General features: G+C 34.3%; 1 protein-coding gene across 2 annotated transcripts in view; it reads left to right on the forward strand.

Annotated features, from left to right (window-relative positions):
- SUGT1 (SGT1 assembly cochaperone of MIS12 kinetochore complex) overlaps window positions 1-11,988 on the forward strand; it is a 67,616-nt gene extending 55,628 nt beyond the window's left edge. For both annotated transcript variants that reach the window (XM_020977024.2, XM_020977025.2), the window contains exons 11-13: window positions 7,894-7,984; window positions 10,986-11,167; window positions 11,867-11,988. In XM_020977024.2, the coding sequence (XP_020832683.1) occupies window positions 7,894-7,984; window positions 10,986-11,167; window positions 11,867-11,968 (375 nt within the window). In that variant the 3' untranslated portion in view covers window positions 11,969-11,988. The remainder of the gene's footprint in view (window positions 1-7,893; window positions 7,985-10,985; window positions 11,168-11,866) is intronic.
- Window positions 11,989-12,768: the final 780 nt, after the last annotated feature.

Consider the following 12,768-nt stretch of genomic DNA (forward strand, 5'->3'; position numbering starts at 1 on the left):
ATATGCTTAGTGATGATGATTGAACTCATGGAACTGATGAGATCACCAAGTGAAATGGCATATTGATGGCATAGAAAAGCATACCATATTGCATAATATGGCCTTGGTCAAGCCTTTTGAAGCCTTAGTTTTCTAAAATGGTGGGGGATAATAGCATTATACAGTGAAGGAGGTTTGGAATTTGAAATTGGAATCTAGGGACCTGGGTCGGCACTTCTTAAACTGTGGGTCCTGACCCAACATGGGATTTAAGAAGCGATGAAGGGGTCATGAGTGGAAAAAGTTTAAGAAGCCCTGGATTAGATGATCTCTGAGATTCCTTTCTGGCTCTATTTTTATGACACTATGATCCTAATACTTAAACCTTACCTATTATGAGAACCACACGAGATAATGTGAAGATACTTTGTAACTCTAACTTTATGAAAATAAGCTATTTTAATGTATATTATAAGAATGATGGTGGATGTGTGAATTGACTGAGCATAGGCAGTTGAATCATTGCAAATCAAGGAATATCTATGTTGGAACTTTATTTTATTTTATTTTATTTTTTATTTTTTTGACTAGGCAGTGGGGTTAAGTGACTTGCCCCAGGATCACACAGCTAGTAAGTATCAAGTTCTGAGGCTGGATTTGAACTCAGGTCCTCCTGACTTCAGGGCCAGTGCTCTATCCACTGCACCACCTAGCTGCCCCTATATTAGAACTTTAGTGATAGCTTTGCATACTGACTTATTAGACAAATAAATAATTCCAGGAAAGTGACAGTTCTCTATTCCAGTGCACTGTTGTTCAAGAAGAACATTCTTCGTCTTGGATAAAAATGTGAGAACTGTACTAATCTTTTCTTCTTAGGTTATAAAGGAAATGATTATTAGCTCTAAATGATTCCTTGAAGTTTCCTCTCCACTTTCTCAAATCCAATACGTCCAAAATAGATTTAATCTTTTTCTAAGCCAATTTTAACTGCTTCTTTCCACCCTTTCTCTTAATGTCCCTGTTTCTGTCAATGGCAACGTCAAACAAAAATGTAATAAATATTTGTATATTGAGAGAGTTTTTCCTCCAAACTCGAAATTTCTGGTTCATTTTGAGTCTTTTCCCTTATCTTTATTTAATGAATTCTCCCACTAAAATGTTTCACAACTTAGAAAATGCACAGCCCTTCCTTTTTTACTCTCACTAGTTCCCATGGTTGTGGATCTAGTTTAGGCCCTTGTCATTTCACAGTTGGGTTTCTGCAGGAACCTTAGATTACATGTGATATGAATATTGTGTGTGTGGGGGCACCTTGGAGATTTCCTACTTCTGTACCTGGGGCAGCTAGGTGGTCTAGTGGATGGACTGCCAGGCCTGGAGTGAGGAAGACTCATCGTTGTGAATTGGAATCCAATCTCAGACAGACTAGCCATGTGACTCTGGGCAAGTGTCGTTTCCCTCCACCCCCCCACCTTTTAAAAAATATTAATTAATTTATTTATTTTTAGTTTTCAACATTCATTTCCATAAGATTTTGAATTCCAAATTTTCTCCCTTTCCTTCCTTTGCCTTCACCCAAAACTGTGTGCAATTTGATATAGGCTCTACATATACATTCCTATTAAACGTATTTTCACATTAATCATGTTATAGAGAAGAATTAAAACCAATGGGAGGAACCACGAGAAGAAGAAACACAACAAAACAAAAGGGCGAATAGTATACTTTGATCTGCATTCAGACTCCATAGTTCTTTCTCTGGATGTGGAGAGCATTTTCCAACATGAATCTTTTGGAGATGTCTTAGATCTTTGCATTGCTGAGAAGAGCTAAGTCTGTCAAAGTCAGTCATTGCACAGTGTTGCTGTTACTCTGTACAGTGTTCTGGTTGTGCTCAGTTCACTCAGCATCAGTTCATGTAGGTCTTTCCAGGTTTTCCTGAAGTCCACCTGCTCATCATTTCTTATGGCACAATAGTATTCCATTACATTCACATACCACAACTTATTTAGCCATTTTCCAGTTGATGGGCATCCCTGCAATTTCCAATTCTTGGCCACCACAAAAACAACTGCTATAAATATTTTTGTACCTGTAGGTCCTTTTCCTGTTTTTATAATCTCTTTGGGATACAGACACAGAATTGGTATTGCTGGGTCAAAGGGTATGCTGTTTTATAGCTCTTTGGGCATAGTTCTAAATTGCTCTCCAGAATGGTTGGATCAGTTCACAGCTCCACCAGTAATGCATCAGTGTTCCATTTTTTTCTGAGCGGATCATTTAACTCTGTTTGCCTTAGTTCCTCATCTGTAAAATGATCTGAAAAAGAAAATGGTAAACCACTCCAGTATCTTTGCCAAGAAAACTCCAAAGTGGATCACGAAGAGTTGGACACGATTGAACAACAACAAAAATTCTGTACATGTGATACTAATTTCATTATAAATGAGGTCAAAGTGTAGGGGATTAAGTGATTTGTCCAAGGTCATAGTTAAAAAATGGTAGAGGGAAAACTAGACCTATGGCCTCCTTTTCCTAAATAAAGTGCTCATTTTCATATGTGGCATATTTAATTGATCTTCCTGCCTTGCGTCTCCCTCCTTATTCTTTCTTCTACATGTGCCCAGAGGTCAGCTAAGTTTTCTTGAAAACTCTTTTGAAAATTCTTGAAAAACTTTTATTAGGCTGTTGCATTATTTAAAATTTTCATTGATTACCCATTACTTACAGGCAAGTGCTGTATTTTGGGATGAGAGTAACTGAGTTTCAAATACTAGCTTTTTTTTTTTGCATCTCAGTCTCTTCATTGGTAAAACAAGGAGTTGTATTCTTTTTTGGATTTGTCTCTAGATTTGCAATAATTATTGATACTGGTTGGTTTTCTTTGAAATACTTCTCTCTCCAGCTTTAATTCCTGAATGGTGGCTTTGTCCAGGTCCAGTTGCTCTCCCTGCTCTGCTTTTGGATAAGATGGTTGATTCTTTTTTGGTCTTGCCTTGAGTCCTTTGGATATCTGCATTGACCTTCAACTCCTGGAATTAGTTCCTCCTAGATTTTTGAGGTTCAGAGTGATGAATCTTTAGGGCCCTCTTTGATGGTTTCATGACAGAATATTGGGGACCTTGGAGACCCTGAGCTTGGATTATTATGATCTGAATGTTGTAGTTGCAGTGCTGGTTGCTGCCTGATGCTGGTTTCCAGGGCTTCAAAGGTCTCTGCCCTGGAGCTTTCTCAGGGGAGCCCTTCACTCTTGCCTCTAGACACAGAGCTTTGCTTGCAGGCTATATTAGGTCTTTGGCCACACTGCTACTTATTTTGCTAAAGGATCCTCTTTCCTATGGTCCCTGGATTTCAGGCTGACTTATGTGCAGTTCTGGAGGAGAAACTACTTACTGTGTTTTCTTTCTGGATTTCTATATCATTATTCAGTCTGGTATGAATTTCAAGATTTTGCTGGAGTTGAGCAGTCTGCTTTTATTCAGGCAACTATAGTGACTAGAAGTTTTCACTGTAGTTTTAATTGTGTTCGATTCCTCTAGTTACTCCCACCTCTCATCTATCCTTTCCAAAGCTACCAAAGTGATGTTCCTAAGTACATGTATGACCATATCATTCCTGCTCAATAAGCTTTAGTGGCCCTAGGATTAAACACTAACTCTTCCGCTTGGCATTTTAAGCCGTTCATTGTTTAGCTTCAAATTAACATTCTAGGTTTATTATGCCTTATTCTCCTTCAAACATGTTGCACTCCAACCAAATTGAGCTACTTGTTCCTCATGATACTCTCTTCCGTTTCTGTGCTGTATACAAGTTGACCATGGAATACATGGAGTGTACTCTCTCTTCATAAAATCCCTAGCTCCCTTCAGAATTCAGCCCAAGTACCATCTCTTCCTACATAGTGCCTTTCCTGACCCCTCACTCTCCAGCTATGGGTACCCCACCCCAAACTTTTTTATATTTACGTATTTTAGTATATGTTGTTTACTACTGTAGAATGTAGACTCTTTGAGTTCAGGGATTTGTATCCCAGTACCTAATACAGTACCTGGCACATGGCATTTGTTTAATAAAGTCTTGTTGGTTTATAGATTGATATTTAACACAGTGGGTTTTGTTGCTGATTAACTAAGAGATTGTAGGCACACCATTCACGTCTCTGGGTTTATATTTGCAAAATGTAGAGGTTGGACTAGATGACATCTAAATTCTTTTTAGCTCTAGCCATGTGTCTTTCTGGAAATCTGATTTAGCAAGGTAGGTACTCTTAAGAATTTTGACTGACATGTTCTGATATTTGATATGTATCCATTAAAAAAGAATCAGGGATTTTTGTTTATTTGATTATAGCTTTGTGCTTTTGTGAATTTTATGTGATCCATCAGTTATAACAGTGTAGATTTAAGTAGGTTTTTTTGTTGGTATTTCATTAGCATCTATCTCATGTCTCAGTTAAATATAGTTTCACAGTAATTTGTGATTTTTATAGTATACTCTGAGAGGCAAATAAATTTGCTTTAATTTTGCTAAAATATGTGAGTTCTGGCTCTCCTCCAAAATATGGTGTTAAGTATGTTTCTCTAAAGATATTACATCAGATAAGACCATCTGTCGTTGGAGAATAGGCAACTGCTTTAAAAATTCAATTGATATATTTTATTTTTATATATCATTTTAAAAAAAATATCTAAGTTGTGTGTATATTTTGCATACTAGCCTTCATTTAAATAGTATTTTAAAATCTTCCATTGGAGTTGGCATAAACAAGGTGTGGAAAACATTTTCTCTTCATTTGAAACTGAAATCCCTTACTGGAAACTGTCCATTTTCACCAACATCATAGGGATATTTTTTTTCTGTAATATACTGTAATAAAATGTTTAATGTTTTTAAAGTGGAACTGCAATATAGAGGGAGTTTATTATTCTAATTAACATAAAACCAATGATTGAACAAATGTTACTTCCTTCATAGCATCGTAATCTTATTCTTAGATTTTGTCTTAAAATGTCGAAAGGAATTACTTCAATATTAATCATTCTAAATGTGTTTGTTCAGTTTTTAAAATGGAAGGCTATCAAATAACTCGAACTTGTTTCTTCTGTAGGTTACTTTTAAAGTTAAAAGTATTCATTCATTACTTCTCATCAGCATTGTCTATCCAATTATTTAAGCAATCTTCAGAGATCCCTTATTTCAGGTATATAGGTGTTATCTTGTAGGGCTCCCCTCCCCCTCCCAACTCCTTAATAGATAGGTTAATGACTTGCTATGGTGAAAAACAAACTCATCATTTGATGGCCACTATTTTGATTATAAGTTTTTCCAAGCTTTATTCTTATCCTCAGGTAACATAGTAAATTGCCTGACTCATACTGGGAGCTTTTCAAGTTTTATAGGATCTGCCAGAGCTTATACTCTGTTAGCATGTCTTTAAAGACCTAGGATTAGGAAAGGGAGGAAAAAGGGAAAATGAAAAAATGGAAACAATGTTGGAGTGGCTACGAGAATACATTTATGCTAATACATTGTTGATAGAGCTGTGAATTGGTCCAGCTGTTTCTGGAAAACAGTTCAGAAATAGGCAAGAAAAAGTCACTGTTCATATTCTTTGGAGAACCTACTCCTGGGTAGGCATACAAACCAAAGGTATAAATAAATAGAAAGAAAGGAACAAGTAAGTAGAAAAATATACATAGCTGTGCTTTTTGTGGTAGCAAAGTAGTGGAAATGAAACAAGCACCCATTGATAAGAAATAACTGAACAAACATATAAATGTGTTGGAATATTATTGTTCAGTGAGAATGTCAGATATAAGGAATTCAGAGAAACAGGAAGATTTGTATTAGTTGATACATTGAGATAAGCAGAACCACAACATTGTACACAATAACTGTCACAGTGTAAAGACGGAAAATCACTGAGAGGAAGCTGAACTGAATAACTGAAAAATGACAAATGATTCCAGAGAGGTGGAACTGACTATGAAGGAAGAATGTTGCATGTCACTTCTTGCTGTTTTCACTTAACTGATTTTCTTTGACATGAGGTGTAGGCAGTTGAAGATGCAAGATTGGAGGTCAGCTGAGAGATTGGGGCAGGATAGATTTGAGAATCATCAGCATAGATGTCTGGTAATTAAACCATGGGAGCTGGTAAGATCACCAAGTGAAATAGTATAGAGAAGAGAAGAACAAAACCCTGAGGGACACCTGTGGTGACACAGTTCCTCTTCAAGTGCCTACCTGGTTTAGATGCTTTAGTTACTATGTTCACATAGTACTTGTTCTAAAGTAAAATTATTTTCTAAAGTAGACTGTTTAGTTCAGTTTCATAACAGTAAGTATATGTTCAGCATAAACTCATAGATCATTGAGTATTCTTTGGAGGCAGAATATGAACCACTGAATTCTTCTGTACTGTGTATTATATTCGGTTAACTGTTTCCACTTAAGCCTCATGTATAGATTAGTATATATTGCTACCTTTACTTTTGTAATAAATTATGCAAATATATTGTTTAAGTTTACTATTATAGACTAAACAGCACTTAGCACAGTGCCTGGCACATAGCAAATGCTTGTTTCCTTTTGACTACTATTCTAATTTACATAGCATTTATGATTTAAAGAACTGACAGTGTTCAGTAGGGATGAGCCATTACATAAGAGATAACAGGGTTAGACAGTGAAGAAAATGAAGGATTATATAGAGCCCAGATGGAGAGCAAAAGGAAACAATTTGTAACTGCCTTATTGTAGGATCAACCTGAAGTCTAAATTTCCTTATTCTAGCATGTAAGATGCTCCACATCTGACCTATATAATCCTTAAGTTTTAACTGTATTCAGTTCAATTCAACAATTAATTTTTAAAATTAAGCACCTATTGTGTATTTTATGTTAGGAATACAAAGGCAAAAAATAAAGCAGTTCCCACTCTCAAAGAATTGGAAGGAAAATATTTTTACAGCTAAGTCAGTATCAAATAACTTAGGGTCAGAGGGAAGAATCTAAAAATTTCTTCCGTTTTAGTTTTTTTACTTTGCTTCACTCCATTCAAACTAGCCTAATTGCTTTACCTTAAATATATCTTGCCCTTTTCCACCTTGATATGTTTATTCATGCTATTCCCTCTTCTTGGAATTCCCTTTCTTTCCATCTTTGCCTATTAAAATCCTCGCCATCTTTAAGACCCAGTTGAAATATTGTTTCCTAATTGAAACAGTATCACCCCTAACCACCCAGCTCCATATCTCTTCTGATAGCCGTTGTATCACCCTGTAGTTTGTATCACTCTTATAGTCCGTATCACTCATTGGCATTTATCATATACTTAGTTTGTAATTATTTCTGTACCTGTCCTGTCTTGCCTACTAGATTATAGGCTCATAGAGGGCAAGATCATGTCTCACGTGTTTTTTGTATCCCTTGCAATTCTTAGCATAATGCCTTGCCCATGATAGTTATTTGACAGATACTTACTGAATGCATGCATGAATCAAGTAAAATTCTTATTATAGACATCAAAACGTGATTGTGACTTTTATGTAATGAGTAAAAAGATTTTGAAGTACTGCTGTGATCATTAGTGTAGTTAGGGAGTAAGCATAAGAAATGCATGTGAAAAAAATGAATATTGATTCCATGATCCATTATATTGATAATTATTATTAACCTGGTGTACATTGTTCTGAATTCTACATTTGTGGAAGATGAGTGTTTGGTCTGGAAACAAAAAGATGAACAGGATATCTCTATTTCTTAATATTTTATTTAAGGAAAAGTTGCCAAAACCATGTAATTTATCTCATAAGAATTTTATGACATCTAAGGAAACTCTTAAGTCTTTGTGGATTGCTGTCTGTGATTTGTACATGGATTTTTTTTTGTGTGTATGTGTTTTTTCTAGATTGAAATAAAAATGAAAAAGTCAGAGGCTGTAAGATGGGAGAAGCTGGAGGGACAAAGAGATGTATCCAAACCCAAACAATTCACACCAGGTTTGTTTTCTGACCTTGATGATCTTGAAATTCAAGCATTGTACCATTGACATTAAAAAGTAATGAGCATTCTTTCACCTTTCATTATTTTATATCCTCAAGATGAAATACTTTGAGGATAATAAGGTTGTTCTGTAAATGAATACAAAATTGTAATTCTTGTAAAGGTCCTAACTTTATAAGCCATAAAAATTCAGAAATAATTTAGAATGAATGTTGAGTGAATGACAGCAGATCTTCAGAAAAAAGTTCAAGTTTGTGTACTGTCTTAAGTTGTCACCTTGGTGATCTTTTTGGTGTTAGATGTTTCCTTTTGGCTTGTTTGTGTGAATTAGTTACTCACCTTACCTTTTTTTTGTTTGTTTTCCACCTGTTTGTCTTTGTTGAGGTAGTCAAATCCAAATTTCCTGGAATTTCAGAATATTTAGTACATTTTGCTACAGCCATACAGGGGTTTAGTTTCTGGGAAATAAGTTGTATTTTAAGGAGCTTTTAATTCAACAAATAGATTTTAAGGTATCTGCTTTGCAGAATACTGTATGAAGTGTCAGGAAGATGAAGAGATGCAAAGAATGTGGAGCACAGTTCTAGTAAGGGAAATAAAAACTATAGATGTGCAAGGTATGATGTTGTTATTTAGTAATTTCAGTTGTATCTGACTCTGCCCCCATTTAGGGTTTTTTGGGCAAAGTAGTTTGCCATTTACTCCTGCCCATTTTACATATGAGGAAACTGAGGCAGACAGAATTAAGTGACATACTCAGGGGTCACACAGCTAGTAAGTGACTGAGGCCAGATTTGAACTCAGGAAGAGGAGTCTTTCTGACTCCAAGCCTGCCATTCTATCCACTGTGCCAACTAACTGCCCTTTAAGGTATAATATACAGGTATAATAACAAGTATGAAATGCTTTGTCATTTCAAAAGAGGGGAGGGATTATTATATGATTATGGTGAAATCAGAGCTCATGCAATAGCCTATATTTCTATACTTGAGGAAATAAAATTCTGTAATTTGTAAGTTGTTTTGTAAACATCAACCCTGAATTCTTAAACTAGTTAGTAATTAAAACAATAAGGTTTCATGTGGCATGAGAGTAGTTTCAACGGGTGCTATTATCACTTAATTTGGATGACCCAGACAAAAGAAAATTGGACTTGTTACTTGCAGATTATATGATAGTTTTCATGTGTATTGGAAGGAGTATATTTTCTAGGTACAGCTTGAAATTATTTTGGAAAGTATTTTGCTAAACTCTTATAGTGAAAAATGCCATATATAGTCAATATAATCAGCTTTTTCAGTAAACCAGTACTGGTTATTTATTAGTGAAATGGTTAATTCTTAATATTAAGTAAACCTTATCAATCTCCTTTTTCATATTCCAATCACCAGAATCATCTCTGTGACCTAATCTCTCTTGGTATTGCTTCCTTGCTCTTGGGGCTCACTTTTTTGTTTTTGTCCTTCTGTAATATAATTTTTGTGAGGTTGATTTTCTTAAATTTTTAATATAAATAAAATTATATTTTATTTTAATATAGATAAAATATAATCTGAAATCAGTGGTTTTATTTCAATATAAATAAAATATAATCTGAAATTTGGTGATTTCCAGAGATTTTCTTGTGGTCACATTTTTCTCTCTTTAGCTGGTTTCATTAAGGTCAGTCATGGTTTCTGCACAATGGTGCATAGTCTAGTAGATTATTTTAAATGAGTACTTTAAAATAATCTTTACAGTTCCCATTCCAAAGAATGAAATTGGAGGTAAAGTTAGGCTTACCATTTTTCCTGCAAATAAAGTTTTACTAATTCATCTGTTGTAGTAGATGTTTATGGCCAGTTTTTAAAAAATAAGACATTTTCAGAGACACAATTGTGCTATTAACATTTATTTTTTAAAATTACCCAATCAGAATAATGCATATATAGGATACTTTGTTTCCTGCTTTGTTTTCTTTTGTTCTAAATTAGCATGCTTGTCAGATTCTTATGTGCTGTAGGCTGGAAGCTATAGATAAGTGCAAATCGCTTAACTTGTCTCAGTCAGCTGGGCCAATTTCTTTATCAGTAAAATAGAGATTGTAACCCTTGCTCTCAGATATCTCATGAACTGATGCTAGTATTAATTAGGTTAGCATTTCCTAGTCTTTTTCCTATCATATTTGTAATTTGCTAAGCCCACTGATGAAAATTGGATAAAGATTGGGGATTAGATGCTGGTGAAGGAGTGAGCAAAAGTTTGAAGAGAATATACTTACTGTGAATAAAAATATATGTGGGGGTGAGAAGGGCACAAAGAATCCTGAAACAGGGAGTGGTTCCCATATTTACAGTGGGGGGCAGGAAGTGGGAAAACAAGGGCTCATGTTAGGATAAGCTTGTGCACTGTTGATAGTATACCTATAACTTGAGCATCCAAAATCACTTATTTTTTATTGGCTTAAAACCTCAAATAACTACTTTAATGAACATTTAACACCGTAGCCCATGAGGCAACATTTACTATTTATTAGCACTTACAAGAAATGTGTATCTCACATTTAAAGCAGACTTTGTTGTTTGGTGGAGGAGAGGATGGACCATTAATTTCTGCTTTTAAATGTCATGAAAATGATTTATGATTCATTTATTCTTGGTCCTCAGAGCTATTTGAGAACCTCAGATAAAGGCATTAACATTTAATGTTCATAAAAGTCCTGATAAATTCCTTAATCTATTTTAAATTGATTTTTAAATAAAATGCTTCAAGTTTACTATTATTAAGTGCTATTTACTGTGGGACAAAATTCCCAGGATTCTGATTTTGTCAATTGGTTGAGAAATTTTAGATATTCAGATAGATTGCTTGTTTAGGTGACAGAGAAAAAAACAAAATACTATTAAAAATATGAAATTCAACTGCTTAGATGATTTGCTAAAATTTTTATCCTATATCATTTAAATATTCTTGATGTGATCAAAACCTGTTGTTAATCTCTTCTCATTAATTTCATAGATTCAAAGCACATCTATCCATCATCCTCTCATTATACAAGGAATTGGGACAAATTAGTTGGTGAGATCAAGGAAGAAGAAAAGAATGAAAAGTTAGAAGGAGATGCAGCTTTAAACAAATTATTTCAACAGATCTATTCAGATGGTTCTGATGAAGTGAAACGTGCCATGAACAAGTCATTTGTAAGATCATATACATTTTTTAAGAAGAATTTATTAAATAACTAGAAAATTTTGAAAGAGTACTAAATATGTCCTTTTTAAAGGTTAGATTTTTCTGTCCTGTCACCTGAGACCTTTTGCATAGACTTTTCTTCTTACAAAGCCTGAAACAATTCCTCTAAAGAGGATGCAGGTACAAACCAGCTTCTCTGTGAAGGGTTACATAAGAAAATTGATTAGATACCTTAAATGTAGTTTATATAGGTTTGGAAAAGCCTTCAAGAAATAATTGTGCCTAAGCACAATTATATAGAAAATTATTATCTACTTAGTTTTTAATGTCTTCAGTAATCTTATTTGGGAACCAGTTCATTCATCATTTAAACTGATAATATTTCCTGTGTATGAAAGTTTGCATTGGAATCTATTTGAATTCTATTATTCCTCATAACCAGTTATTACCTACCTGAAGAGCATAGTCGAGTGACAGTTCAACTCACTCTCATTACTTCCAAGCTTTCAAGTCTACCAAAATCTATTACTTTTTCAGGCCATCTTAAGTTACATAGAATATTATCTTTATATATTTAGAACATTATTATTGCACATGTTCAGGAATGTGTATATTCAGTAATTTAAAATAATGGTATATTTTTAGAAAGACAAATAATTATTCTGATTCTTGGCTTTAACACAGTGTAACTTTATACCTTATTGCAGATGGAGTCTGGAGGCACAGTTCTGAGTACCAACTGGTCTGATGTAGGTAAAAGGAAAGTTGATGTTAATCCTCCCGATGACATGGAATGGAAAAAGTTCTAAATAAATCAGTTTGCTATAAATGTATTGAGTATACTCACCTAATGTCCACTGTGTCTATATACTTTGCATTCTGAATTTGAGAACAGAATATTTCCTTTAAAAATGATACCTCCTTCCTTCTTCTCTACTTTAGAAGATGCTTTTCCTGCGGTTATTCTAGGTGTCTGATCAAGTGTAAAGTTCACATTTTATCACTTCTGTCATTAAGGGTTTCAGATGTACTGAAATTCATTTGTCTTATTTTCTGCTAGATTAGTTCTGTACTTCTGTAGGGAGGAGAAATCATTCATTGGATATCTAGGATTCTTGCCTTATTTTTGATGCACAGTATTCACTTAATTTATTAGATTTGGCAACCTTGGGTCAACATAGGTTTTTTTTTTTTCAACTGAAATGTTACATTGTTTTTGCTTTTTAACTGCTTCTGAAATGAAGATGTAAATATACTTTTTCTATTAAGAAGTTTGGTCTATTTTATTTTTAAAGAGTTTTTAATGAGAACTTGTTATTTATTAGAGGCAAATCAAAAAGGAATTTATTGTTTGGTGTCTTTATGAAATAATATGAATAATTGAGCTGAGATTTTGATTCTTGATTTCCAAATTATGCTGCATGGTATAAAAGATGGGATATTAGGATTCAACATATTGCTGATTTAAGCAAGCTGCAAGATAAGCTATTTGTACCTCACTGGAAGCTGAGGTAAGGATCTTCAGAGTAGCTTAAATTTCACTTCTTGGTACTTTTGACACATCATGAACATGGCAGCTCCCAAGAACATGGCAGCAGTGGCTTCTGTA

This window comes from Phascolarctos cinereus, unplaced genomic scaffold, assembly GCF_003287225.1.
Source record: "Phascolarctos cinereus isolate Bilbo 61053 unplaced genomic scaffold, phaCin_HiC Scaffold_7;HRSCAF=346, whole genome shotgun sequence".
NCBI classification, from domain to species: domain Eukaryota; kingdom Metazoa; phylum Chordata; class Mammalia; order Diprotodontia; family Phascolarctidae; genus Phascolarctos; species Phascolarctos cinereus.